This window comes from Quercus suber, unplaced genomic scaffold (assembly GCF_002906115.3).
Source record: "Quercus suber isolate HL8 unplaced genomic scaffold, Cork oak 2.0 scaffold_186, whole genome shotgun sequence".
Lineage (NCBI taxonomy): Eukaryota > Viridiplantae > Streptophyta > Magnoliopsida > Fagales > Fagaceae > Quercus > Quercus suber.
In genome coordinates, this window is record NW_027069644.1 from 1,155,985 (window position 1) to 1,182,744 (window position 26,760).

Below are 26,760 nucleotides of genomic sequence, written 5' to 3' on the forward strand. Positions count from 1 at the left end.
GGCAGCCAACTAAGAAGAGGTAGGACTTGATGTTTCTCTAAAAGTAAACAGCTTTGGCCAATCACACATGATTTATCAAGATGAGTTGGAAGACAAATCCATGTGATTGCTCAGGTTAACGTCTTTCATTAGTGCATGTATATGCCTCTCCAATTTTCACCACTCAATTCCTGTGAGAGGAATTTCTGCAACCATTTCATCTATATATACACACATATCTTTGGTTGACAAGAAACACAAGTCTCTGTATTCACGATCAAAACAAGTCTTGCAACTCCTTTGAGATATTGTTCCCTTCTTCCTCTAGAAAGATAAAAGCATGGGTTTCCGCTTGCCTGGCATTATTCATGCTATGCAAACTCTTCAATGGTCTTCAACTACTGCAAGCCAAGCAGCTTTGAAGGCAATAGATGGTCCAAAGGGCTATTTTGCAGTCTATATTGGGGAGACCCAAAAGAAGAGATTTGTGGTTCCAATATCATACTTGAGCCAGCCTTTATTCCAAGATTTGCTAAGTTAAGCTGAAGAAGAATATGGATATAATCATCCCATGGGTGGTCTCACAATCCCCTGCAGGGAAGATATCTTCCTTGATCTCACTTCTCGACTAAGTAAATGAGAGTGGAGACTAATGTTCAAGAAACACAGTTTTCACTACAATGCCTAAATATGTACAAGAGCCTGCTTGGTTGTTTAGCAAGAAATTTTGGTTCCAAGGTCATATGTGATGCATCCTTCATTCCAGAGCCTCAATAGTCAGGCCCAATATGGAACTTGGAATGATCATCTAATGATGAATGGTCTCAGAACCTGAGTGGTTTCAATTGCACGTGAGCTGGAGAAGAAAGCTGTGAAAAGGGCTTGGCTGGATGATAGAACTCCTTAACACCGCTGACCCAAAAACAAATCATCCTGATTTTGAATTTAGAATAGAGAAAGGGTGTTTGTTGTAACTTCTTGTGAACTTCCTCTTGTTTTGTAGAGAAATACTGGGAATTAATTTATCTTTATCCTAACCAAATTGCTCCCGCTTTTTATCAATTTCTGACTAATGCTAATCTAATGTTAATGCCAAGCAACGAAAACCAAAAACGGCAATCCATACTAGCATCAATAAGTTGACTCTACTAAAAATACCTAGAAATCAGCACATGCAAGGCAATCCATAGCATAATTAGCTGACTCTACTACAAATTCCAGAAACCAACAATGCCAAACCAAGTTTACATGGTCTCAAGAATAAGAGTATGCTGTGTCATTTCAATCAACAAAAAGCCAACTCTTGATCATACTTTGCTTTGTCAATATATATATATATATATATATATGTCATCCATATGCAAAATTCTCTCTCTCTCTCTCTCTCTCTATTGATAATTCCATAATTACAATAGGGAAGGGAGCCTTGAATCCTGGATGTTTTTGTTGGAGACACTAGGGGGTGACAATTGAGCAACAAGGCTTTTAGCTATCTCTTATAAGAATCTTAGGAGGAAAACTGAAAAATTAGAGCCAGAATATTCACAAGAACTATAAAATGGTAGAACTACAAGTATCATAAAATGGCTACTGAGCTTACTTAGACCCAATCATACTATCTAAATTCCTTTTTATTTTCAGTTTTTCCACCCTTCCTAAGCTATAAAAGAGTGCCACAAAAACTCATACTTTAAACTACCCAATAAAAAAACCGAAACAAATAAAAAGCAACCCAATTCAAATTCCTTAATTCCTTTCACTTTCCAACATTTTCTCACCAACCAAACAAGTCCCAAAACTAGTTCCATTCATTAAAAACTCAAACTTTGAAATACCCAATATGGTAAAACAAAAGAAGATGCACAAGCCAAGAGTCAGTAATATTGCCTCAACACAATAATAGAGATTCCAAGCTCCATGACATTGAAATTTCTTTTCTTTCACTGTTTTTTCTCAGCAATCAAATATAAAATGAAAAACAAAAATATCATCACAAAATTTAAAGAAGAATACTAATTTGCTTAAAAATTAATTATAAAAAAAATTACCTTGAAGCTGCTGTTGAAAGAAGAGCAGCTCGAGCAACAAGGCGTAGACAAAATTTTCCAGTTGGGCTAACTACTAGTGCTAAAGAACACCTATGAAGTCGACCTTTGTTTTTGGATATTATCTGGTTATTGAGTCGAAATTCTATTTGTTACTTCGAAAGAACAATAGCCATGTAACCTGTTTTTAACGCAGTCTTGAAGTTTCTAAGTCGAAATAGGTCGCTATTACTAATGAGTAATGACCCTCACAAGTCACAAGAAGTAACCTGCAAGAAGCGTTACGAAAAGAAGCGACGAAACTGTGTGGTTATTCCTAATTTTCCTTTCATCAACAATTTTTAGACTAAAAATAAAAAAAACCACCTTCTACTCTTCTTTTATCATATATATATATATATATATACACGCACACACAAAAAGAAGAAAAATTTAATTTAATTTATTTGTCATTTTTTTTTTTTGATGGATAATTCAAATAGGGGGAGGATTCCTAAATATCACCACAAAAATTGTCAACTAATTGAGTTACAATAATATACTTTTAAAGAAGAAGATCAACCTAACTTTCTACCTAAAAATATGCTTTAAAATCTCTATGTATAAAAAGAGCTAATAGGCTCATGAACAGTGTTTTAACAGTGTTTTTGGTTTAGTGAGCATTTCTTTTTTTAATTTTTATTTTTAAGTTCACCAATTTGGTTTGAGCTTGTTTTTGTTTTTTGTTTTTTTAAGATCTTTATATGTTTACTTTGTACTTGTAATGTAAGCTTATATTGGATACACACAAAAAGTGGCAAATATTATATACATTTGTAAATATATATATATATATATATATATATATATCATATTTTGCAAATGTGTACAACATTTGACAATTGTTATGTGTTTACAATATAAATTTACATTCTGTATATAAAAAGGATGAATGGAAAAAATTACAGTAACTTCACTATAGTAGTTTTGGTTTGTTCAATTTTCACTGTTTCATTGGCCGCTTTTTTTTTTTTTTTTTTTTTGAATGTGTAAAGCTACAGTAGATTTGCTATATTATTTTTGGTTTGTCCAATTCGCATTATTTCACATTATAATAAAATGTTAATACAACAAATTGGCACAATATTTTATCAATTGTTGAAGTGTTATTCATTATAGGGAAAAATAAAATAATAAAATATCATACTAGAACCAACCATAACTAAAAATAAAAATATTGTGAAAAAAGAAGTGCTACATCTACAATATTTTTCACAACACTTTCATAACAAATCATAGGTAGTAAATTGTTATTGGTTCTAATTTAAACTTTCCAATGAAGCTATGTTTTTTTCCCACCAATAAAAACTTGTAACAACCTACTACTTATGATTTGTTATGAAATGTCATGGATATAGCATTTTATGTGTGAAAATGTTAAGATCTCTTATTGTTATCACAATATTTTCAAAACTACTGAGATGTTAATTCTTTACAAGTCAAAGTAAAATATAACAAAATTATAATAGTATTATAAAAGTGTTGTGTCATTCTGTTATGTTTTTAGAATTTTTTTGTTGGTTTAATCAGTTTTATTGAGCCAAAATTTACTATTTCACATACAATTTTCTTGAGTTGACTTTTTTATTTTTTTTCATTGCACACCATTTTAAGTAAAAATACATAGTTTTACACAAAAAAACAGAAACAAAAACTTAGGAAAAAAAAAAAAACAGTTTTCATCCTTTATGTTTGGGGTAGTTTACAATTCCTACTTAAATTTTAAAATCAAGCAATCTTTCCCTTAATATTTTGGAAAATAGCAAATATGTCATATTGTTATTCTCTCAGTTAAACCCTAATTAAAGCTTATAATTCTTAAAATATTTTATTGTGTAATGTCTAAATTACTCCCGCTAAATTTTAACATCCCAAAAATTTTCTTCATGTATTTTGAGTTTTAGACAGTAGAAATTCTTGGAAAGTTAGAATGATAATATAAGGTGTTTTATTTATTATCTAAAGAATGCTGATTTTCTAGGTTTAAATTTTCAAAACTTATAATTTATCTAATGAAAAATTTGATAACATATGCCTTTTGTTATCTTTTTTATTTTTAATTTTCTTAGCAAACTCAATTTTTTATTGTTGAAAAATGATGATATTCGTTATCATTCTTAGAAGTTTTTAGTAAGTGTATACATTGCCTTTAGCAAATAGATACTAAAAAACTATTATAGTAAAATAGATATTTATAGGTTAAATAGCTACCCTAACTTTGTAGTTATTCAAAATTCTTATACAAATAAGATTAAATCTTTATGACATAATTATCAAAATTCTTAAAATTAATGTCTCTTTTGATTAATGTAAATCTTTATTTATTTTAAAAATAAAATAATTTATATATTTGTTTTGTGATACAAATAAAATATAAAATTGACCTTAATCACTACTCTTTTTCCACAGCAAGCACGTGTCTTGCACATGCTGCCCTAACTAGTATATATATAAAAAGTGAATGCATACTTGCTCTACAGTATCTGTGCACAGTACTTTCATTTTATTTAGTCCCACTATTATAATTATACAGTTATACTTGCCTCCTCCCTCCTTCTTTTTATTTTTATTTTTTATTTTTAAATTGCTCATACGATAATAATAAAAAATTAACACAACAAATTGCCACAATATTTTCACAATTGTTGAAGTGTAACTTTTTTATATGTCAAAATAAAATAATAAAATATCATACTGAAACTAACTACAACTAAAAATAAAGGTATTGTGAAAAAAAAAAAATGCTACATCTATAACATTTTTATAACAAATCCTACTTGGTAAATTGTTATATTTGTTAACTATATAAAAAGAGTCAAAAAGCTTAGGAATAGTGTTAGGGATAGTATTTTGGTTTAGTCAAGTTTTTGGACTCATTCTAATGCTACTAAAAAAACATTTCATACTTATTCAAGGTAGTTGGTCAATCTGGTGAGATAAATTTTTTTCTTCTCAAGTACATCAGTTTATTTTTGTTTTATATTATATTATCTATATATAAAAGATTGAAGGCCTTAAAACTACAGTAGCTTCGCTACAATATTTTTGGTTTGTTCAATTTGCACATTTTCATTGGCTACATTTTTTTTTTTAATGCATAAAGCTATAGTAGTTTTCTACATTATTTTTAGTTTGTTCAATTCGCAATATTTCACAAAATAATAAAATATTAAAATAATAAATTGGCACAATATTTTCATAGTTTTTGAGGTATTAATTTTTTATAGGTCAAAATAAAATAATAAAATATCATATTGGAACCAACCATAACTAAAAATAAAGGTATTGTGAAAAATAAAATGCTATATTCACAACATTTTTCACAACACTTTCATAACAAATCATAAGTAATAAATTGTTATTGGTTCTAATTTAAACTTGCCAATGAAATTACTTTTTTTCCTACTAATAATAACCTGTTACAACTTACTACTTATAATTTATTATTAAAATGTTGTGGATATAACATTTCTTTCATGAAAATGTTAAGACATCTTGTTAGTGTCACAATATTTTCAAAATTGTTGAGCTGCCAATTCTTTACAAGTCAAAATAAAATATAACAAAATTATAAAGGTATTATGAAAATGTTGTGCCATTATGTTGTGTTTCTAGAAATTTTTTATTGGTTTAATCAATTTTGTTCAGCCAAAATTTACTGTTTAACGTACAATTTTCTTGAGTTAACTTTTTGTATTTTTTTTTTCTTTACTCACCATTTTAAGTAAAAACACATAATTTTACATACAAAAATAAAAAAAAACAAAAACAAAAATTTAGGATAAAAACACTTTTCATCCTTTATGTTTGCAGTAGTTTACAGTTCCTTCTTAAATTTTAAAATCAAGCAATTTTTCCCTTAATATATTTTGGAAAGAGCAAATATGTCATATTGTGATTATCTCAGTTAAACTTTAACGAAAGTTTATGATTCTTAAAATATTTTATTGTGTAATGTCTAAAATACTCTAACTAAATTTTAACATCCAAAAAATTTTGTTACATATTTTGAGTTTTAGATGGTAGTAATGCTTGGAAAGTTTGAATGATGATATAAGGTATTTTATTTGTTATCTAAAGAACATTGATTTTCTAGGTTTAAATTTTCGAAACTTATAATTTATCTAATGGAAAATTTGATGACACATGCCTTTTGTTATCTTTTTTCTTTTTTTTTCTTTTTCTTTTTCTTTTCTTAGCACAACTTAGTTGCTTATTGTTGGAAGATGATGATATTTGTTATCATTCTCAAAAAAATTTATTGAATGGGTATATAACCTTAGCAAATAGGTACTAAATAAACTATTATAGTAAAATAAATATTTATATGTTAAATAGCTACCCTAACTTTGTGTGAGATCAAAATATTTATACGAATGAGATTAACTTTTTATGACATAATTATCAAAATTCTTAAAATCAATCTTTTTTAATTAATGTAAATCTCTATGTATTTTAAAAATTAAATGATTTATATTTTAGTTTTGTGATATAAATAAAATTTAGAATTGACCTTAATCACTACTTTTATTTCACGGCAAGCACGTGCCTTACACATAGTGCCCTAACTAGTAGAATCTTATAAATATGAATGATGGTGGTGTGCGAATCCACCATTAAATGCTAATCAATGAGAAACCAACATTTTTTTAAGAGATAATTACAACATGCGGCTAACACTTCAAGAACTTTGTGCATAGAGAGGTGGCAATATGAAACAAGTAAGGGAGTGCATGGGTCAGGTTGAAGAGTTTTTTCAACCCAACCTATCATGATGGGTTAAAAAAAAATTCAATCCAACCCAACCCATCACAAGAGTCCAACTCAATCCATGTGGATTAGGTTGGGTCGGATTGGACTTATGAGTTGGACAATTTTTTTTTTTAATTACTGTTATTATTATTAAACTAAGCATTAGAACAACAATACCACAAATAAAAACAAATTTATAACAAAATAATCATAAGTAGGAGTGTTCACCAAATCGCATAAACTGCACAAACTGCAAAAACAACACCAAAACCGCCCGCAAAATGACATAACCGCACCACACCACACCGCATGGTGCAGTGCGGTTTGCAGTTTTATAATAAGAAAACCGCACCCTTTCTATATATTAATATATATATTTTTTTTAATATTAAATATATTATTAATAGTTTAATAACCCTAGTTTTCAAAAAAAAAAAAAAAAGTTTAATGACCCTAGCAAGTGTTGACTAGAAAAGCCAATCCAAAATAAAGAAAAACTAGCTTAATAATTTAAAACTTGGGCCAAAAAAAGGGAAAAATTAGTTTTGGGCTGAGTAGGAAAAGCCCAAAATTTGAAAAATATACCAATTTCAAACCGCATCTTATACATAGTATCGCACATGTGACCGCAAAAATGAGGTGCAGTGCGGTTATGGTTTTGGCTAAATTCTAAACCGCACCACACCGCACATATGACTGTAAAAACAAGGTGTGGTGCAGTTATGGTTTTAGCTAAACCTCACCGCAAAGTGCAATGCTAAAAATGACCCAAAACCTCACCACATGTGACCGCAAAAATGAGGTGTGGTGCAGTGCGGTGCGGTTATGGTTTTAACTAAATTCTAAACTACACCACACCGCACATGTGACCGTAAAAACAAGGTATGGTGCAGTTATGGTTTTAGCTAAACCTCACCGCAAAGTGCAATGCTAAAAATGGCCCAAAACCTCACCACTCCGTACCGCGAACACCCCTAATCATAAGTATAACACCGAATAAACACAAACTCTATGAAAAGAACTTAGAATTTGGATTTTATTTAGGAAGAGGGGCAAAAAAGTAAATAACAAAATTACATAATATATTTTTTAAAAATTTAAAAATATATTAAATATAAGTGAGTTGAGTCAGGTTAGGCAGATTTGTAAATCTTATGACTCAAACCCAACCCAATTCACTGCAAAAAAATTTCATGACCCAACTCAACTCATTAACCCTTTAAAACTGACCCAACCTGTTGAGTTTGGTTGGATCAAATTGGTTTTTACGGGTTTGCGGGTTCATTACACATCCCCTAGAAACAAGGAATGAGCCTGAAATGAAAAATTCATATAGCATAGATTTGTTTCTGAATTTTGGACTTATACGTGAGACATCATGGGCTGCTCCAAGCCCATATAGTTCCTCTTCCATTTCCATAACGCTCAAAAGTGCCAAAAATCCTTCATTAGATCCTCCAAACCACGCTTCCAAAAGTTCCCCGAAAGAAATCTCTTCAAGTGGGCTTGAGCCATATGAGACGAGATGAAGCAGAAAGAATAATGGCCGAATCTTACTCGTTGCCTCGTTGGGCTACTTCGGTGGCTAGGCCCCCAAGTGGACCTTTTTTTTATTTAAAAAAAAAAAAAATTAAAGTTGTAACCAGACGATTTTGAGCTTTGAATTTAACGACAAGTATGCCCTTTTAACTCTTAAATTCTTGTATTCATGCATGCATTATATTATGGACAATGTGCAGCATGTATTGTTACATTCAATGGAGCCTTTTCTTTTAGAACCCCACTCCCCCTCCCACGCTCACACACAAAACAACAACAAAAATTCACTTTAAAATACCCATAATATTGAGTAATGCTATATCTACAAATTAGTTTACAACATTTTTACAAATTGTTATTGTGAGTAACTTTTTATTGGTTTTTGTCTAGACCTACTAATAACATCACTGTTTTATTTACTAATAATCACTCACCACATCAGCAGTTTGTAGAAGATTTTGTAAAAAAGTTTGTATCTCTAGTATTTTCCCATAATATTTTAGGGTAAATATAAATTAGGAAAAAATTACCGAATATTATACTTGTGATGAGGATGGCAGCTTAACCTAGGTTATGGGTTATATTGTGGGTATTTTAGAGTGAGTCAAAATGCATCTTCTTTGTTTCATAAAATATGAGACGTGTTTCTTTCTTGCAGCATGTTCTGGAACATCTTGATATATTCAAAGATTTTATATATCAGTGCATAGTTTCTTCACGAAGTTTTTCTATCTTCGTTTTAAAATCTCTTTTACTTTTCATAACAGAGAACAGACAGTACATGCTTTTGTAGAGCAAGGACGCCAAAAGTCATAGTACAAGATCAAAGAAGAATGCCAGTAAAAGTGATTGGGGTGACAGTGTTGAAATTGCATGAAATTTAGCAGGTTGAAGGGAAATGGCATTTTGATCCAAACTTAAGAGTGTTGCCTAAATTTAGGAAAATTCCTTCATTAAGGCTTCAAAAAAAGTGTTTTTACTATTTATAATAATTTTTTTTTCTTAATAACTTTAGTTTAAAAGTCAGAATAAGATCCCTTCTATTTTGGGATAATCCTTAAGGTCGGTTGTTTATAGTTTTGTATTTAACTTAATTTTATTATTTTTGGTAAAAATCGGTATTTTGCCACCTAATCTCGTAATTAGTACGAATTAGAGTTTTAGGCGTTTCCTAATCGTCCTAGGGTTTTACTTTCTCAATATTTATATATTTTGTAGCCATAAGAGGCAAATCAGATTATTATTAATAAAATTGCAGAATTTTTCTCAAACTCTTCTCTAATGGATTCTAGTTTTATCTCCTTGTGGATTCAAGGAACCTCTCATGGATTCGAGATTTACTACCCAAAAACTAACAGTTTAGGTACTGTCTATCAGAGAGAGTATCATGTGTGCTTTCTTCAAGTTTCTGCAACATCACTCTATGTACTTTTCAAGGGCACTCCTACTAGATTGTTTGGTCATCAAAATCAAGTGGAAACTTATGGGAATATTCATAAATTCCCAAATTTATGAGATACGAAAAATAGATACAAAAAATAACACACACAAAGGACAATCATAGGGCACAAAAATGAAATGAAAGCTGCATTGCCATCAAATGCTATTTTGGACGTATACATTTGTAAAGTTTAATTTATTCAATTATGTGTTGGCTTTATTCCATGCGAAATTTGCTTATAATTCATCATTTAGAAACCCTGTATTTAGGTGGGAATAATGTAAAAGTTGTGTGTGAGAGAGTGTGAAAATTTGATTAAGAGTGTGCAACAAGAAGGTGACTCGCAACTGACTCGCGAGTGGTGACTCGTCAAAATGAAGCACACTTGTGAAGCATGTAGGAAGATGAAGAGTTAGGCCAGCTAGATCACTACAAGACAAAAAGTACAGTTTGACCTAGTCTAGTAACTGGCAATTGGAACTCGCAACTCATCCCAATTGCGAGTGGCTCACCAATGCAATCTGTTTTGCTGAAAAGTGACTTTTCACATTCCATCTCATATTATACTATAAATACCCTTATATCCATGAAATGTAGAAGGCTTCCAGAGAGAATTTTGAGAGAGAAACTCTAGAGAAAACAAGATTGATTCATCCACAATCTTATACACTTGATTCTCTAAATTCCTCTACTCTCACCCTTTTCATTGTCATACCCATGAGAGGATCATAAATACCTCACCAAATTCAGAGTAGTGAGAAGGTCCTTGGTGTTTGGGAAGCAGTTTAAGAGAGAACCAATTCACATTGGTTGATGCAATGGACTAATTGTGGGATTTGGAAAGCTAGAGAAGACACGGTTCGGTATAACCTTATTGGAGCAAGAAGCTTGGAGAGCTTAGGTGAATTGGGTAGATTAGGCTTGAGGGGTCTATTGCTATTCATGTATCCCAACTGATTTTCTAGTTGATCATTTACCGCTTAGAGGGCAGCGAAGAGGTTTTTTGCCGAGTTTTTCAGTTTCATCTTCGATAACACGTGCCGGTGTTATCTTGTGTTTGCATCTCTCTTTCCCTTACTCTTATGATCTGTTTGGATACAGCTGAAAACTGAAAATTAAAAATTGAAAATTGAAAACTGAAAAACACTGTTGCAAAATAATTTTTAAATATGTGAATAGTATCGGGAGACCAATTTTTAATGAAAAAATTGCTGAAAAGTGAAATTTGTGAGTTTGTGAACAGTGCGCAATGTGCACTGTTCACAGAAAAGTCAAACATTTCGGCTCAAAAAAAAAAAAAAAAATCTGAAACGCAAAACGTGCGTTCCCAAATGCACACTTAGCTTTTAATTTCTGCTGGTTGTAATTAATTAATGGCTTAGAGTAATTTGGAGGTCTAAACATATATTGTTTGAATATAAGCTTGTTTTAGAATATTTGTATTTAGAGGTCTAAAAACATTTACAAGTGTTTTATACACCAAGTTAGTTTTCAACATTCATGGATCTCACATATGCTGAGAGAATAATTTCCTAGATTCACTCCATAATTAGATATCACCTCTAGGCTCCAGCCCACCCTAGAAGATCAAAAGTTCACTCTTATTCTTCACAATGGATAATGACTCATGAGAGACGAGTCAAATCCTGCAATACCATTGGCGCTTGCATCCAAGACTTCCCTATCTTGTCCCTTATCCTCTTTTTTTTTTTAATGAACTTTTCCGTTATCCTCTTGTTGCCTTTTTCTGGAAATAACTGTATATAGCGGGCCCTTTATAATGCTCAATTTAAGTCTTTTTGTTTTATTTTTCTTTTAATGATTACAGTGGCTAGCTACCTCTCAATAGTCATACAAAAGATTAAGCCAATCTAGTAAGTCTTACTGCCACAAGCGCCAACACCAAAATTTTTTGAAGAAACGTTGCCATTCATTGCTTAAAATTTGTATAGAAAAAGGAATTTCCTCAATTCATGATTCATGAACTTATAGTACAATTACACTAATTATTGTTGCACATTACTAGTTACACAATTGTAACTAATTATATGTATCATACTGTACACACAATAAAAAATAAAAGCACAATTTCACAATTTTAATTGAAGAAAAATTCTTAGTTTACATTGTATATCAATGTAAGATTTACAATGTCTCTAAATAAATGTGTAAAACATTGTACACTTTTATACAAATATGTACAATATTGTACACTTCTTGTAAATGTGTGCAATATTGTAAACATTTGTTTAGTTTACAATGTAATTCTTGTATTGACAGTACAATATAAACATATAATTTTCCTTAACTGAAATGATCTTGTTTTGAAAATTATTTTTAAAAACATGATTTCACAATTCACTTTTCGACGTAGTAAATGAGAGTGGAGACTAACGTTCAGTAAACACAGTTTTGATAACAATGCCTAAATATGTACAAGATGTTGCTTGGCTGTTTAGCAAGAAATTTTTGGTTCCAAGCTCATATGTGAAGCATCCTTCATTCTAGAGCCTTGATAGTCAGGTCCAGTTTGGAGCTTGGATTGATCATCTAATGATGAAAGGTATCAGAACCTGAGTGGTTTCAATTGCAGATGACCTTGATGACCTGGAGCCTAGAGGAGAAAGCTGTGAAAAGGGTTTGGCTGGATGACAGAACTCCTTAACACCACAGACCCAAAAACAATCACCCTGATTTTGAATTTATAATAGAGAAAGGGTGTTTGTTGTAACTTCTTATGAACTTCCTCTTGTTTTGTAGAGAAATACTGGGAATTAATATATCTTTATCTTAACCAAATTCTCCTTCCTTTTATCGATTTCTGTCTAATGCTAATGTAATGTTAGTGCCAAGCAATATTTAAAACCTAAAAAGTCAACCTATACTAGCATCAATTAGTTGACTCTGGTAAAAATACCTAGAAATCAGTATATGCAAGGCAATCCATTGCATAAATTAGCTGACTCTATTACAAATTCTATAAACCAACAATGCCAAACCAAGTTTACATGTTGTCCAGAATGAGAATATGCTGTGTCATTTCAATCAACAAAAAGCCAAGCCTTGATACAACAAACTAGTAAAGGATCCCACGCAGGCACGAACTTACCGCACTACTAAAAGAAAGCCACCATCTTATGGTGATGGTACGGCGAAATTTTCTCTGACAGAAGGCTGGCAGATCAATCCTTTACCACAAATTGTGGTATGGACATCATGATTGCCGACCATTTTTTTTTTTTTTTTTTTTTTCAGAAAAGAGTAGCAATCATGAATATGATGGCCATTTTCAAAGTCAATTTTTTTTTTTTTTGATAACAAACTGAAACTTCATTAATTAGTAAAAGCCAAAGATACATTATGGAGAACATGTTCAATAAAATAAAGACTCTCTTCAATCCAAACACAATAATCAACAATGACTAAAGCATTTTTAGCTAACAAATGAGTAGAAATATTTCCATTACGACAAACATGGGAGAAGTTCACACTCCTAAAATCATGACCAGCAGCTACAATACCATAAACTAGAGAAGCCACCGAAGATGGTGCTGGGGCAGATTCACACAAAGCTTGTATAATAATAAGAGAGTCACCCTCCAAAACAAAATCCCGAATCCCAATCTCCCCAGTAAAAGCAATTCCCACTGCAAATGCCTTAGTCTCAGTTTCAATCGCCCCCAAAGGAAGATTAAGCTTCTTACTATGTCTAGCAATAAAATGTCCTTCATTCTCTCTGATTAGAATGCCTACTCCAGCTGCTTTTTGAGCAGAAAACATTGCACCATCTACATTCACCTTATAGTTTAAACCCGTAGGAGGCACCCAGTTTTTCTTTGCTGCATTAGACTTCTTCATAGGTAGACTACAAGCTGACCAATATTCATCTAAGTATTGGATACACCACTGAAAAATCCGGTTCGCAGATTTCCTCATCCCTCCATGCTGTGTTTCATTTCTATTTGTCCATAAAGCCCATACAATGGTAACAGCCAAGGCCACGTCATCATTTGACCATTTAGCCACCATTACAATGTACCACAAAAAGTCCATAAAACTTCGAAAATTCATTGAAGAAAGTAGATGAGAAAATTAAGTAAAGCCCTAAATTTCCCAAGCTTTAGGATATTCCATTGACAAATGAAACAGAGACTCGGCATACAGCCCACACTCATCACATAAATCATCAACAATCACATGCCGATGGACTAAATTAGTTTTTGTTGGCAAAATATCTTTGGCTGCTCTCCAAATAAAATGTCTAACCTTATTAGGGACTTGAAACTTCCACAATTTTTTCCAATAGGCATGCATAGTACCACCATCTGAAACAGAGCCACCCACATCAGTTTCCTGCATCTTCTCCAAAGCAATCTTATAAGCACTCTTAACTGAAAAAATTCCATTTGCAGTCTCAGACCATGTAATGCCCCAAAATCATAAATAATAAAAGTCTATTCAATTTAAATAATCTATAAAAATATTAAATAAAAGCAACTAACAACCTAAAATCTCATCACAAATGTCAGAGTTTTAATCCACTAAAGATAAAACATCATCAAAATAATTCTTTAGTACAATGTTTAATACCATAAAAATATTAATAAAACCCTCAGTTCCACAAAATAGTTCGTAACTGTTGTCTTTCAAGAATCTCTACTCAAATAATCCCTCAAATGTATCTATAAGGGGAAATTAAGGGGGGGAGGGTGAGATAACTCAATAAGTGAAATTTACTAACATTGGGGTATGAGAACAAACCTTCCAAATAAATAATTCTTACAATAAATTCATAATTTGTAACTCATCAATATTTTATCATCAAATATTTCATATAAAAAAAATATCTTTATATTGTGAGCCATCATGATATATATATATATATATTTCAATACCATCATATAAACAATTTTCTAGACTTTTCTCATAGTCAACGTTTGCGCCCCATTGACAGGGTTATGCTGTCTCTTTTTTGGGATTGGAGCCTCCTTTTCATCCCCTTTTTTAAGGGTGACTCATTTGGAACCTAAAGGTGCACTCCCTTGCTGAGGAGATTCCTTTATGGATCTTTAATAGTATACTTTCTTGCTAAGGAGCTATCAAATGTGCATTGTCCCCTTTTCTGAGACCGTCTCTTACTAAGGACTAGCTGCAGTATGATTGTCTATTGCTAAGGACTAAATACAATACTGAGCTTTTAATCACGACTTGCCATAGGTTTCTAAAACATATTCAATATGCTCACAAAAATAATCCATTCATAATTCTCAAAAATATAAAGATATATTCACACATACAAGTTTAAATAAATTTAGGTTTTCCCACAAGTTTTTTATAAAACAAATAGTCAATGTGCACATCAAACATTTATAAAATATCAATTTATATATAGAATATCAACATATATCTTTGATATAATATAGTTTAATAATTAACACTATTTTGGGAAAACGCCCAAAATTAGTAAACACCTCTTACCTCTTAGTATCCGTTTAGATACTGAGTTTTGCGCGACCGCGTTTTGCTTTTTTTTTTTTTTTTTTTTTTTTATAAAACGCGTTTCAGCACTTTTAGTGGGTCCCATGCACTATTCACAGGACTGACAAATCTCTTTTTTTTACCAAAACTTTCATTAAAAATGGGTCACAAAGCATTATTCACACATTTAAAAATTATTTTGCTACAGTATTTTCAGTTTTCAGATTTCAGCAAAATAAGCAGTATCCAAATGCATCCTTAGTTGCAATAATATGAAACCAACCTCCCTTGAATCACAACAAATCAGTAGAATTAGAATCTAGCAACACCAAAGATAGGTCCATCAATACACAATTTCCCACTTAAAATCAGTTTTCACACTTGAATAGTTTAACCTATCATCATTAAGGCCTATGGAGGTGTCTAGTTTCTTTGAAATACATTTCAGCTTTGTCAGTGAGCTTGGCTATTGAATTCATGGCCATCACTACTTGGGCTTGCAGTTATTAAATTGATAAATGGGTGCATTGAAATGCCCCGTTTGATGCCTGAACTTGTCAATCAGGTTTCCAAATTTTCACAACTATTCTAATTATAGTGTTCACCTATATTTGCCACCATAAATCCCTTGATGCCATAAAACATAAGATATTGCTAGTCAATTTTTTGAACAATGGCAATACATGGATGAAAAATTGGTTAACTTAAATAATATATAATTTCTTATTCCTACGTTATAGGGGCTAACAATATATTATAGGCTTGAAAAGCATTGTTGCCTTCTACAATAATTTAGAGCTGAATACACGTCACTGGAAGGATGATAAGAGATAAATATCAACCATAAAGCAACCTTTTACCTTTCATATAGTGACAAACTTGAATTGATAAGGTCCAAGCCTATTACTTTATTAGGTACAATTTCAAAGCCTGTGGAGTACCCTTTCCTGACATACAGCCATATTGACCATTCCTAATCTAATATAATAACAATTATAGGAGCCCTTTTTCTATTAATATAATGATAGTCTAGGTTCATAACAATTGCTAGCTATTGAATATTCAAACTTCTTAAATTTAGAGCATGAGAAAATCATACCTGCAGGTTTCCACACACAGCTGCATAGAAGAAAAGAAAACCTTAATCGTGTGTTACGGCTGAAACAAAAGGAACCTTCTTATGTATGTACACATGTAACTTAAGAGGTAAAAGGCTAGGGTTTTTAAAAACTTATCAAGGCTCATATATTTACTTATGCCACCTTGGGCTTCATATACCATAGTATTTATCTTATTTTTAATATCTTAGGCCCAAATCAATTAAATCCATTTAATTATGAGACTCCTCTTTAATTTATGCATATGAAATAAATTTATATAAAATTATGGGGTGTTACAGACCAGATTTGTTTATCAACAGGCATAAGATTACTTAAAGGAATTCCCTTAATAATTTCAACCTCAAAAGGAAGAAAAACCTGACTAAGAATATACAAATCCCATGACTTCTTTTCCACATCAATAAGATCACTCACAATAGAGACCTGTGAACATGATTTTCTAGGAGAGATAATTTGATGCAAAGAAGAATTAGGAATCCACTTATCATCCCATATACTAATACACTGACCATTACCCACATGCCATCGAACTCCTCTTTCAACAATCCCCTTGTCCGAATGGATACTTCTCCAAATAAAAGAAGGCTTACTTCCTAAAGATGCATGTAGGAAATCACAATCTAGAAAATATCTTGCTTTAAAAACTCTGTACACCAATGAATTCTAACCCACTTGAAGACACCAATCTTGCTTTGCTAATAGAGCCAAATAAAATGATTTTAAAAGCTAAAACCCCAATCCTCCACATGACTTAGGCACACACAATTTCTCCTAACTTGACCATGCCATTTTCTTTTCATCCTTCTTTTGTCCCCACCAAAATTTCATATTATACTAGTCAATTCATCACAAAGGGAATCAGGAATAAGAAAGCAGTTCATAGCATAAGTCGGAATACCCACTTGAAGACGCCAATCTTGCTTCGCTAATAGAGCCAAATAAAATGATTTTAAAAGCTAAAACCCCAATCCTCCACATGACTTAGGCACACACAATTTCTCCTAACTTGACCATGCCATTTTCTTTTCATCCTTCTTTTGTCCCCACCAAAAATTTCATATTATACTAGTCAATTAATCACAAAGGGAATTAGGAATAAGAAAGCAGTTCATAGCATAAGTCGGAATAGCTTGTGCAACAGCCTTAATCAACACTTCTTTCCCAACCTTTGACAACAACTTCTCTTTCCATTCTACTAACTTTTTTGTCACTTTTTCTTTAATATCATTGAAAGTTATTTTTTTTCTTCCTACCCACCAAAGAAGTTAAACTAAGATATTTCTCATGTTGTTTAATAATTTGAGCCCCAAATCTTATCTTAATCTCCTCTTTAACATCTCTTCAACGTCAATTTTTGTTATATGAGTAATGCCATTAATATCCTCATTAATTGTGGAGAGTTACTACAACAATGTGTATATTTGGGGTTCAAATCCTCTAGATTTCTTAAGGTATTCTAATAATATATTTCCTTAAATTCTAACAATTCTTTTATAATTATTCAAAGGTCTAAATTTTGCTATGTCAGCATTCCGCTAACAGTACTCTTAAAATAATAAAATAATATTGCAAACAAAACAATTAAGATTATTATTAGTAAAATGATAACACGGCAAAATCTAAACCATTAAATCATTAAAAAATTGTTAAGATTTAAGAAAATTTATTTAGTAGAGTACCCTAGAAAATCCAAAAGATATGAATTCTTGTTTGGGGACAAATTTTAGTGAGGAAGGATTTTCCGTCACCAATTATTAAAAAATAATTAGTTTTGTCGATGAAAATCTATTAGTGCAATTCAAGAAAGGTGCTAATCTAATGCACACAACGTACACACAAATCACTTTTTGCTCTGATTTTTTGGGTATTGTATAGTGTAGTAGGTTCCTTTACCACTGCTAAAAGAGACATGTTTGAAAGTATATAAGTCAAAATGCATCTTTCTTTGAATCGTTGTTAGTTGCCTTTACAACACCACCATGGATCAATTCTTGACTGTTGATTCCTTCTACCAATCGTTCTTTTTTGTTTCATAAAATATGAGATGCGTTTCTTTTTTATAGCATGTTCTGGAACATCTTGTTATATTCAAAGTTTCTATATATCAAAAAAAGTTCCTACACGAAGTTTTTAACATCTCTTTTACTCTCCATATAATTTTCAAGGGTATTACTACTTAATCGTTTGGGCATTGAAATCAACTGGCAACTTTTTTCTCTATAGGAGAGAGTATGAAGTCATGAATTTAATAGCCACGTACTGAACGCAAATGAAAGCTGCACTACCACCAGGGACGAAGCCAGAAGTTCAATCGAGGGGGGGCGAAGTAAAAACAATTTATTTTTATAAAAATTAAAAAATTAACATTCATTTAGTATTAACAAAATGGCAACAACAAAAAGGACACAAAATAACTATTTTTAAATACTTTGCAACACAATTATTTATTAAAAGAGAAGTCATTTTTTTAAATGTCAAAAATCATTACAACTATTACAGCAATTTGTCTAAAAATCATCTTAAATTTTAACCAAGTTAGATTTTTCTTGAGTTACTAACTAGTTACTAACCTAATCTTAAAATCACCTTTGTAGCCTGTTATTAACTAGTTATAATAACCAAGTCAGATTTTTTTTTTTTTTTTTTACTTAAAAAGGTAGAAGTAAGATTTTTCTTGAGTTACTAATCTAGTCAATTTAAGGGTCTAACATTAACTAGTCTAAGTGAGTCTAACTTTCTAAAGAGAGAATAATAACATATGCTACGTGTTTTGCTGTTGTTGCTCCACCTTTGTAGCTTGCCCTTGAAGATGTTAATTAGACAAGGGCATCTGTCCCTACAACTAACTAATAGGTACATGTATTGTTAAAAAAACAAAGCTCAAATGCAATAAAAAGAGAGAGAGAGATTTGAGATTGTTAATAAGACATACCACAAAATTCAATTCACAAATACCTGGAAAGAAGAACTAGATATAGATAGGCATCATTGACGTCAAGGAGTTGAGAGGAGATATTTGCTTAACAAACCAAGAAATAATGTTATTTGGACCAATTTTATCTTTTTTTTTTTTTTTTTGTTATCGTTTGGGTTATATATTATTCGGTGCAAGGTTGGGCTAATTTTTATTTGCTTAACAGGCCAAGAAATATGTTAGGGGGCCGAATATAATTTTCTTGAAAAACTTGGGGAGGCCACAACCCTTTTAGTGTATGAAAAGCTCTCTACCATGTATAATACTAAGGAAAAGTTCATGGGGTCAGGGGGAGCTAGAGCCCCCCTTGGTCAATACTTAGCTCCGTCCCTGACTACCACCAAATGCTATTTGGACGTATACATTCATGGATCTCACGTGTTGAAAGAATGATTTCCTAGATCGGCTCCATAATTAGAATAAATACCTCCTCTAGCCTACCATGGAAGATCAGAAGTTCTCACTTATTCTTCACAATGGATAATGAGTTATAACTCATAAAAGATGAGTCAAATCCTGCAATATATTATACCATTGGACCATGCATCCAAGAACCGTATCTTTTTGTTTTTTTAATGTTTAAAGTGGCTATTTGATAGCATAGATTAAGCGAATCCAATAAGCCTTATTGCCACAAGCTCCTACACCACATATATTTGAAGAAACGTTGCCATCCATTGTTATACAAGTTGTAACTAGTTGTGTACCGTACCGTACACAATAAAAACACAATTTCACAATTTTAATGGTGTATTATATGCACTCTACGTGTAACTATCACCACTTTTGTCTTTGATAATTAATTGGCACAAAAATTGTATGTGGATTTCACAAAAAAGACATTCCACTTCTTTTTTTTTTTTTTTTTTTTAAATTACCTGGGTCCGTCAGTCCATGCAAAGGACAAATTAAGCTAAAGTTTTGAAATTAACGTAATATTTTTCTTTCGTATGGTATATTATATATAGACCTTTCCATTCTCATTGCTTCCTAACCCTGTAGCCCATCAGTATTATAACCATGAAGATGAGTTTCTCCCATCTGATTTCACAGTGTTCACTGCTCTGGCTGCTACTATTTCTACTTGCTATTGTAAAAGCAGTGCCCAAATCCGAAGAATACAAAACATACATCATACATATGGACCATACTCATAAGCCTGCGTCTTTCTTAACCCATGAGTCATGGCATCGTTCCATCCTAAAATCATTGTTGTCATCTCCTGCTGATGATGATGACAAAGAACTCTTGTTGTACTCATACAGCCATGTCATGCACGGTTTCAGTGCAAGGCTCACACCCTCTCAACTAGCTGAGATTGAGGAATCTCCAGCTCACCTTGCTACAGTCCCAGGGTCCACTGGCAAGCTAATGACAACTTACTCCCCTAAGTTTCTGGGACTACAACAAAACTTTGGCATATGGCCTGCTGCCTCATATGGAGAAGATGTGATTGTAGGCATTATTGATTCAGGAATTTGGCCAGAAAGTGAGAGTTTTAATGACGAGGGTATGTCACCAGTGCCACAAAGATGGAAGGGAGAGTGTGAGAATGGCACAGCATTTTCCCCTTCATATTGCAACAGGAAGCTCATTGGGGCTCGATCCTTTAGCAAAGGAATACGGGCTAAAGGTCATGACATATCCAAGGAAGAGGAATTTGATTCTGCGAGAGACTTTTTGGGTCATGGTTCACACACAGCATCCACAGCAGTAGGTAATTATGTGCCCGGTGTAAGTCATTTTGGATATGCAAGAGGCACAGCCGTAGGGGTGGCTCCGCGTGCACATCTTGCCATCTACAAAGTTGCTTGGCTAAAAGGACAGGCTGAAACACCTGATGTTCTTGCTGGCATGGAACAAGCAATTCTTGATGGGGTTGATATCATGTCTTTGTCTCTTCGCTTCCGTAATCAGATATCTTATTTCACTGATGTCATTGCCAAAGGTTCTCTTTCTGCAGTTGAAAAAGGGATTTTTGTTGTTTGTGCTGCCGGCAATGAGTATCTTTACAAAACAGTATCCAATGGAGCACCTTGGATCACAACTGTTGGGGCTGGCACACTTGATCGAAGTTTCCATGCAACAATGACTCTAGGAAATGGGGTTCCCATTGAAGGTACATCGTACTTTCCAGAGAGTGTTTTCATTACTGATATACCTTTGTACTATGCCAAAGGGAACCTGAGCAAAGCAATTTGCAATGACAAAGCATTGGATATAAAGAGCGTTTCTGGGAAGGTAGTCCTCTGTGATTATAGCACCAACATTACTACTTCTCAACAGATTAAGGAGGTCCAAAGGGCAGGTGCTTTTGCGGCTATCTTCTTGACAGATGCATCATTCTCTTTATTTGCAGAACAATACTCCATTCCCAGTCTTATTCTGACAACTGCTTCAGGGACTTTGGTTAAAGAGTATGTAACAAAGGTGAGAAACCCAAAGGTGAAAGACATGAGATTTGTGTCAACAAGGTATGGTACAAAGCCTGCACCTCAAGTGGCCAATTACTCTTCTAAAGGACCCAACCCAATCAGTCCAGGAGTTCTAAAGCCAGATATTCTCGCTCCAGGAGATGATGTGGTAGCCGCAGTTGCCCCTACCAAACCATATATCAAAGTCGGCAAATATAATTTGTCTTCAGATTATCAATTTATGTCAGGCACATCAATGGCTACACCACATGTTGCTGGTGTTGGAGCTTTGCTGAAATCAATCCACCCCAAATGGAGCCCAGCAGCTATCCGATCAGCTATAATGACCACGGCCTATGCTGAAGACAATACAGGCACAGTTTTTAAAAGTCAACTGTTAGATCTTGGATCTGCCTCACCTCTAGAGTTTGGGGCTGGCCACATTAACCCAAATAAAGCCATGGATCCTGGACTCATCTATGACATGAGTTTGCAAGATTATATTGAGTTTTTGTGTGGCTTAGGGTACACTAAAAAGCAAATGAGTGTTATTCTTAGGCGAACTCGATGGAGTTGTAGCAACAAATCTATTCATGATCTAAACTATCCCTCTTTCATGGCTGTCTCCCAACCAAAACAAGATATCCAGTGACAATGAAATTTAGCAGGGTTGTGACAAATGTTGGAAACAATAAAGCTGTTTACCGAGCATATTTGGAGAACATTCCCACTGGATTGAGAATAAGTGTCAAACCAAGGACCCTTACATTCACCCGCAAATATCAGACTCGAATTTTTGTTGTCAGCGTTGAGCTCGAAAAGGAATTTCTAGATGTAATTTATGGTTTTCTCAAATGGGTTGATCAAGATAGTCACATAGTGTCAAGCCCCATAGTGGCCATCAATTTCTAGTTGATAATATTAGCATATTCACTTGCTCAACACTACTAATTGTTGAGGGTGTCTTAGCTATTTGTCTTCCCAATTTAAGTATATGTTGGCTTTGTGACATGAGACTGGAGTTGGTATGTATGTTTTAATATTTATATATCAATAAAAGCAAGTTGTAATTTATTGGAAACAGTGATTNTTATAAATAAGAGGGGGGGAGGGGGGGGGGGGGGAGGGGGGTTGGTAGAGGTATTTAACAACAGTTTTTAATGTTTAAACACAATACTTTCAAACCTACATGTATTTTCACAATACTTAAACAACAATACTAGAAATCTCTAACCAAACAGACCTTAATTTTAAAAGACGTAATTATGGTTTAATCAATGAAGTCTAATTTATCAATTAATGCTAAATATACGTAATTAACCAATATTAATATAAGCATGGTTACCAACAATTGCATGGATAAGCACAACAAGCATGTCAAATGACCAATTCATAGGAAATAAGATAAGAAAACCAAAGGTAACACCAGTTGTGTTATCGAAGAAAAAAACCCAAGAATCGAACAAAAAAATCTCTTCACGACTAGCCACCAAAACGATCCACTAAGAATGGATATAGTTGTAGTACAAATTGACAAACACAACCCTCCAAGTGTAGTGCTGCAATCTTGAACTCATGCCCTCTAAGCTCCCAATCGCAACTGATTTCGCTGAGTCTTTTCTCTAACTTTGTCTTCAGATCCACAACCAATCACTAGTTGCATCTTTAGGCCACCATGACTGAAATTGGGAAGCTCCAATTATTCTTAAGGCTCCAAACATCACTCACAAAATTCAAGTGATATTGGGTGTGCAGTATTTAATCTCCTCTTGAAAATTTGGCTATGGTAAGAGGAAGAAAGTAGAGAGAGGCTAGGCATTTGGCTCTCACAATTTGGTAGTTTCTCTCAACTTTCAAATGTGAATTAAGGTTTAATTTCATAGGAATCGAAATTAGACTCCTATAGGTTGGGAAAAGGCTGAAATGGTAGAGAAGATCGTAACTGAATTCTCTGCCATTCAAACAATTTTAGTTCCACAAGAGTCAAGAGAAACTATGGCGAAACCATCTTAACTGATTTTCAAATGCAAGCCATGTGTCTAGGTCGTGAGACCGAAGTATAATTTTGGTCAACCGAAATTCCTCTTCCAGCAAAACCAAATTTTCAACACGTACTAGAACAATGAACCCCAAACCATGGTTTTGAAACCCGAGCCGTTCATTGAACCATAAAAGGAAGAGGTTCAAGGTTTTTGAGGTCAAACCGAGGTTAAACTAGAGTCAAACCGTAATGACATCATAATTAATTTAATAATTAATTAAAGCCTAAATATAGATATTAAATTTATAAAACTAGAAAAATTGACTAATATATCTATATATGTGAGGGAAATTTAATGATTTTCAAGCATATATTTAAAAATTAAATAAGAAAGTTAATAAAATAAAATAATAACTATGAAAACATTAAAATTTATGATTAATTTTTGAAGTAAAGTTGAATATCTTTGAAGGATTTTAATTATAATTTTTTTTATTCCTTGTAAGAAATGGATAATTTAATTAAGTATAATAGAATTGTGTTAAGTTGTTTTTATAAATAAAATAAAATAAAATTGAACCGGGGTTGGACTGCACGGTTCATGCCACTAGTTTTGCATGAACCGTGCAGTCCAACCCCAGTTTAAGGGGTTGATGAAATTAACAATAATTCCTGTTCTCTATGCTTAAAAAATCGGTTTTCATCCCGATTCCTGGTTTTCCTGGTTGGACCTCCCGATCCAATCCGGGCTTGAAAACAGTGCCCCAAACACAAGATAGCCCACTCAAAACAAATTACAATGTATAAGAAAAGAAAATAACAACCAAATTTTGAAACAAAATTAGCCAACAAAAACTCAAGGCTTAACAATGATCATATACAAGAAAAGAATAGTTAAGAATACGTGTTCCATGTGTGTGTGTTTTGCACCCTAAACTATAAGTTTTGTTACATTTTACACCTGACGTTAAGTTTTCTGTTAACTTTGGATGGGAATCCAAAGTTTATGATGCAAAATGTAATCAATGGTATAATTTATGGTGATAAAGTATAATTTCTTCTATATTTTTAGAGGATTGAGAAGTGAGGTAATTAGGTATTTTTACATGATGTCATACTTTTTTATCCAACTTAACAGTAAACTTAATGTCAGGGTGCAAAATGTAACAATAGTCATGATTTAGAGTGCAAAATATGCATTCGAAAAATTTATGATGTAAAGTGTAATTTAGTGTATAATTTAAAGTAATAAAATATAATTCTCCCAAAAATCTATTCATACAATAATTGTCGTAGTTATATGAGAGCAAGATTTAACAAACAAATGCTGCTGAATCGTTCTCGGAATTGTAGTCACGTACGACATTGACAAGTGTGACTAAAGCATGAGGTTCAACCTAGCTCATCCTCATACCGAAGAGCCAGTTTCTTTAGCTCACCCTTATGCAAGGATACGTACAATCCGTCATCCTCATACGTTAAGTGTTCCTTATCTTTTGAACCACACAACATTCGCAAGCGTGATGATTGAAAAAATGTCAATGTTAAGAAGCCACCAACTTTGCTACCTAAATGAGAATACAATTCAACTGTTACTAAGAGAATCTAGAACATGTTTGCAGCCATTGTTTTTTGGCAGTTTCTTTTTGAAGAAAGTGGGCAAAAATGGCCATTATATTCTTCTAAGTAGTTGGCTGCGTGTAATGATGGGAGGCACAGAATCTTCTTTACGCTTCTACTGATCAATTTATGGTGCCGGTTTTGGCAAAAGCAATCAATCAAATGCCTTGAAAATAAATGTGTTTTATAAGTCAATGATGGTCGGGCAGACTATGAGAAAAGTTCATATCCAGGTGCTTGTCCTGATTGCTCTCTTACTTTAAACCAGTTTAAAAGAATCAATCTCTTCCAACTTATTACACTGTAAGTTTATAACTTATAACCACCGCATATTCTTGGTGTGATAGTCACTTTACAAGTATAAGTACTTATAAGGTGTGAGGAGCAAGAGTCGGGAATCAAGTCTTGAGAAAGGAATTTCATAAACATATACACTTAGAATAAATTAAAGTAGAATTTCTATATTTGAATCAAAAAGAAAAAGTTTGTAACTCATAAAACTATCCATGTTTATAATTTAAACAAGTCACTTAACTAATTGAATCAATTATGTAAAAAAAGATGCACATGAATAATTTTTTCAATTGCCATGTAGTGGATTGGAGGAATTGGAAGAATTAGATTGAAGGAAGTTTCTACCAAACTAGTTTGGAAGTAAACTTTTTCTTTACAAAAATAATTTTTTTCCATGTGATTTCTAGAACAAGAATAACAAACTGAATAAAACATGTTTAATCCATAAATAATTATAAACAATTAAGTATACTCATGGACTGGATGAATGCATAATGATAAATGCAAATAGACACTAATCATGCCACCACACACACAAACAAAATATTTTCAGGTTGTTGTATTTAATTAGTCAAATTTAGAGTAGTAAATATGGGTGACAATTAGGAAAAATAGATTGTTGGAAGTTGAATATTCTTAATTTCAGTCTTGGGGTTTATAATTTTATAATGGGCTAGGAAGACTCTTATTATCTTTTTCCTCATAAGAACTAAGGTTTTTGGTTGTTGGATTTTAGGGGAAAAAAAGGCAATCTTGAGTTTTGTCCTTAGTTGGATAATAGGATTAGCTGCTTTAATGATAATTTTGGGTAATACTTTGATCAATCTCATGTTTCTAGGTCTTACCTTAAGGAAATTCTCTCCAAGGATCTTGCTAAATTTGTGAGATTTGGTCAGAATGCTCTAAAAGTAGCCAGCCTACTTATTTAATTATTTTAGCTTAAGTTGCTTATTTTAGGTTTTATGGAAATTTGAAATCTTGAAGCAAATACGACATGCCAATGTTTATCTTTGTGTTCATGGCTAGCACATAGACTTACTCGTGAACCTTTAGCTTTTACCTCAGCTTACTTTATATATGCCA

General features: G+C 32.7%; 1 protein-coding gene and 1 pseudogene across 1 annotated transcript; both read left to right on the forward strand.

Moving 5' to 3' along the window:
* The first annotated feature begins 319 nt into the window (after window positions 1–319).
* The window catches only part of LOC112004180 (uncharacterized), a 29,552-nt pseudogene continuing 3,111 nt past the window's right edge, over window positions 320–26,760 (forward strand).
* LOC112004184 (subtilisin-like protease SBT3) lies at window positions 20,336–22,863 on the forward strand. Its single transcript, XM_024036418.2, is given in 2 exon segments — window positions 20,336–22,405; window positions 22,408–22,863. Coding segments are annotated over 2 exon segments (2,304 nt in total). The 5' UTR covers window positions 20,336–20,388; the 3' UTR covers window positions 22,695–22,863.